The sequence below is a fragment of the Pteropus vampyrus genome, unplaced genomic scaffold (assembly GCF_000151845.1).
Source record: "Pteropus vampyrus isolate Shadow unplaced genomic scaffold, Pvam_2.0 Scaffold139, whole genome shotgun sequence".
NCBI classification, from domain to species: domain Eukaryota; kingdom Metazoa; phylum Chordata; class Mammalia; order Chiroptera; family Pteropodidae; genus Pteropus; species Pteropus vampyrus.
This window is the reverse complement of record NW_011888920.1, coordinates 3,990,438-3,995,146: the sequence shown is the minus strand read 5'-3', so window position 1 is coordinate 3,995,146 and position 4,709 is coordinate 3,990,438. Positions and strand designations below refer to the sequence as shown.

Here is a 4,709-nt window from a genome sequence, read left to right as displayed (position 1 = left end):
TCAGAGGGCATCTCGGCCATTTTACTGAATTGTTCAGGTGCTTGTGGCCAGTCTGTTAATTATACCACCTCTTTTCTCTTTCATTCACCTCTTATTTCCCATCTTGAGGTCATTTTATTGAATTCAACTACTTCTATCAGAAAATGGAAAAAAATAAGGTAAGAAAAGGAGATGAAGCTGGCCAGTGGCTTAGCTAAAATTAAGCAGAGGAGAAAGAGAAGAAAAACTTGCTAAAAATGAGGCTTCTGTAATTTTTAATGATTCACATTGAATCTAGCACTAATTAGTAAAGACAAATGAGTCATCTGCTTAAATACTTACAAACACAAAAACACACACTCCACACAAAAATACAACTTCTACTGACATTTTTCCATAAAATAAGGTTAAGGCAGCTAACTAAATGTTTTCTTTGAATTTTATCACTGCTTCTTTGAATTTTAGGAAGGGATGCATCCTAAAAAGCATGTATTTTCAGGAGTGAATTTAGAAAACAATTCAGATGAATAGTTTTCTAAAGTTTGAAATTGTCTTAATTTTTTAACTCACTAGTCAGTTTTTCATGTAAAGTTTTATTAATGTTTTATAACACACCATCAGATCATATAAGATTCTTAAGGTTTTGCTTTGACAGCTAGAAGGAGTATTTATAACTGCATATTAGTCTTCCAACAGTTTTAATACACCTTTACCTCCTTTTCTAATGCTATCCAAGTTATATGAATAAATAATCAGCACTAAGATCTTGGGTAATTTCCCAAGATGGCTATTGCTGAAGCAGAAACCAACTTCATCTTCTTTGATGTCTATTAAAAGTCATAAGAGGAAATCCCAGGTCACTCTTTGACAAATGCTATCACTCCTATTGGCTTTCAACACAGTTAAACAATTTCAACTTGAGCCAAACATGAAAGCCCACAGAAATCACCTCTGATGCATTCTTAGATTACAAAAGAAAATTAGTTTTACATCTAACTCCTCACATAAATTTTCTAATGAAAAATTTACCTCCAACTTCTGAACCAGCACAAAAAGTAGGCTTTACCAACCATCAGTGCCCATGTCTTATTCACCTTTGTGTCCCCATGACCAGAGCAGTGCCTAGAACAGAGCAGGCACTTGGCAAACATTAGTTGACCTAAGCAAAGGACTGAAATGAGTTCAAAGACTAACCTTCAAAAGCATTTCTTCATGTTGGGGATTATCGGAATCATAGGGTTCTCTGCGCAGTTTTTCCACATCTGCAATAAGGTTTCTGTACCCAACGATTTGCAGAAGGCAAGCCTGAAGAGAGATTCCCAACCTAAAGTGTTCAGAAGATGAAACACACATGAAGAAAAACAAAACATATACTTTGGCATTTGTTCACTTGATATATGCACAATAGGACTTTTCATATTTATAATATATTTAGGAAATTGTTCCAAGAAGATCCATCTAATAGTAGCATAATTTCTTACAGATGCTAAGCATGGACAGATGTAGAACTTGGCTAAAACTTACCTCTCATTCAGGCCTTTTCTTAAGCCATGTTGTAGCTTAAAAAACAAGGGAGCCCCATATGCAGGTGACTTGAAAATAAGATGTAGAAAATAGAGGTGATAATGAGTTTTTAGGGATCACTTAGCTTCCACGATGTGGGTATACTAGAAATATTTCAGAAGGGTGTGTGTGTGTGTGTGTGCGAGAGAGAGAGAGAGAGAGACAGACAGACAGACAGACAGAGACAGAGAGAGAGGCAGAGAGGCAGACAGACAGACAGACAGACAGACAAGAAAGAAACAGGCACAGAGAGAGACAGAGAGAGAAACAGCCCTCAGGGGCTAAGCGGTAAGAAAAATTCTAAAACACCACCACCACCACCACCTCTGCTTGGGACCATTCCTGGCAGATGAGGCAATGCTAAGAGAAAGAAAGAACAAGCAATTGCGGAGGAATCGTTTTATGAACTATATAGATGTCTAACCAATATACTTGAAACTAATTTAAATAAATAAATTTAAAAAAATAAATAAATTTTCAGGTAGGGGGAAAAAAGAGAACATACTACTTTACGAGATTTCTAATTCTATTTTTAAAATTATTTATTTATTTATTTTTTTGATGACATTGGTTACAAAATCCAAAAAATTTCAGCTGTATACTTTAACAGTAAGGTGTATATATATATATATATATATACCGACTACTGAACACTTTTTTCTTAGGCTGAAACAAAATCTGCTTTCCTTATCATCAAGTGGTTCAAATCCTGTTCTCTGAGCAAATGTATTTCCACCTTTCCCCTACCATATCTATTTAAGATAGTGATTCTTTCTTCTATTTTAAACTCCAGGGTTAAAAAAAAAAATCCCCTATTCTTTCAATCCCCTCTCACATGACATGGTTTTCAGATGTTTTACTATCTTGCTCAGTCTTCTCTAAATGTACACTGTTTGATTAACAGCCATCTTATAACATATCATTGGCACAGAAAACAATCTGGCACGTATGACACACAGAGGATCAATATTTCCTGTGATGTGAATGCTATTTTTACTTCCTACAACCTAGAAGGTAAAATAGGGTGGGTTTGTTTGTTTGTTTACTTTTATTTTTTGTAAATTTATTTTTTATTTTTTTGGTGACATTAGTTAACAAAATCTAGTAAGTTTCAGGTGTACAATTTAACAGTAAGACATATATATATATTGCACTGTGTGTTCCCCTCCATAGTTAGATTTCTTTCTGTCACAACATATTTGATCCCTTTTACCCCGTCTACCTCCCCGCTCCTCCTTCATCCCCTACCCTCTGGAAACCGCGAGTCTACTGTCCATGTCCATGAGTCTCTGTTTGTTTTTCCTGTTCATTTGTTGCTTTTAGGTTTATATCCCACTATATAAGTGATATCGTGTGGTTTTTGACTTTTTCTGTCTGGCTTATTTCGCTTAGTATGATTATCTCGAGGTCCATCCATGTTGTCGCAAATGACGGTATTTCATTTCTTCTAACGGCTGAGTAATATTCCATTGTATATAGGTACCACAGCTTCTTTATCTAATTGTCTATTGTAGGACACTTTGGTTGCTTCCATGTCCTAGTCACCGTGGATAATGCTGCTATGAACACCAGTGTTTAAATATCTTTTCGGATATGGGTTTTCAAGTCTTTGGGGGTAAATGCCCAGTAGAGAGATTGCTGGATCATATGGTAGATCAATTCTTAGTTTTTTGAGGAACCTCCGTACTGTTATCAATAGTGGCTGTACCAATTTGTAGTCCCACCAGCAGTGTATGAGGGTTCCTTTTTTTCCATATCCTAACATTTGTTATTACTTGTCCTGTTGATTCTAGCTATTCTAACAGGTGTAAGTTGGTATTTCATTGTGATTTTGGTTTGTATTTCCCTAATAGCTAGTGATGTTGAGCATCTTTTCAGATGTTTGTTGGACATTTGTATGTCTTCTTGGGAGAAGTGTCTGTTCAGGTCTTCCGCCCATTTTTTGATTGTATCATTTGTCTTTTGTTGTTACTGAGTTGTATGAGTTCTTTGTATATTTTGGATATTAGGCCCTTATCGGAGGCATTGTTTGCAAATATATTTTCCCATTAAGATGGTTGTCTCTTTACCTTGTTGACGATTTCTTTTGCTGTGCAGATGCTTTTTATTTTGAGGTAGTTCCACTCATTTATTTTTGCTTTTACTTCCTTTGCCTTTGAGGTCAAATTCATAAAATCTTCTTTAAGTCCAAGGTCCTTGAATTTAGTTCCTATATTTTCTTCTATGCACTTTATTGTTTCAGGTCTTATATTCAGGTCCTGAATTCATTTTGAGTTAATTTTGGTGTGTGGTGATAGACAACACTCTAGTTTCATTCTTTTGCGGATGGCTTTCCAGTTTTTCCAACACCATTTATTGAAGAGGTTTTCCTTTCTCCACTGTATGGTATGTTTTTGGCTTTTTTGTAGAAAATCATTTGCCTGTATAAACCTGGGTTTATCTGGACTCTCGATTCTGTTCCACTGGTCCGTGTATCTGTTTTTTGCCAATACCATGCCATTTTGATTATTGTCACTTTGTGATATAGTTTGAAGTCAGGCAGAGTGATGCCTCTGGCATCATTCTTTTTTCTTAGAATGGTTTTGGCAATTTGGGGTCTTTTGTGCTTCCATATGAATCTGATGATTTTTTGGTTTATTTCTTAAAAAATGCTAATGGGATTTTGATGGGGATTGCATTAAATCTGTATAATGCTTTATTTAGATAATAAGGTCATTTTAACTGTGTTGATTCTTCCAATCCAAAAACACGGAATATCTTTCCATTTCTTTGTATCTTCTTTAATTTCTTTTAATAGGGTCTTAGAGTTTTCATCATATAGGTCCTTCACTTGTTTTGTTAAATTTATTCCTAGGTATTTTATTCTTTTTGTTGCAATTGCAAAAGGAATTACTTTTTCCACTTCTTTTTATGACACTTCATTATTAGAGAATAGGAACGCTATGGATTTTTTAACATTGATTTTGTATCCAGATATTTTACTGTATTTGGTTATTTTTTCTAGTAGTATTCTTGAGGAGTCTTTAGGGTTTTCTATATAGAGAATCATGTCATTCGCAAATAGTGACAGTTTGACTTCTTCATTTGCGATTTGGTTGTCTTTTATATCTTTCTCTTGTCTTATTGCACTCGCTAAGACCTCCAATGTTATATTGAAAAACAGTGAC

The 4,709-nt window shown here is 34.9% G+C and overlaps 1 protein-coding gene across 3 annotated transcripts in view; it reads right to left on the bottom strand.

Annotated features, from left to right (window-relative positions):
• The window catches only part of ELMOD1 (ELMO domain containing 1), a 62,021-nt gene that overhangs the window by 20,264 nt on the left and 37,048 nt on the right, over positions 1–4,709 (bottom strand). For all 3 annotated transcript variants that reach the window (XM_023535375.1, XM_011368137.2, XM_011368136.2), the window contains one exon: positions 1,174–1,303. In XM_023535375.1, the coding sequence (XP_023391143.1) occupies positions 1,174–1,303 (130 nt within the window). The remainder of the gene's footprint in view (positions 1–1,173; positions 1,304–4,709) is intronic.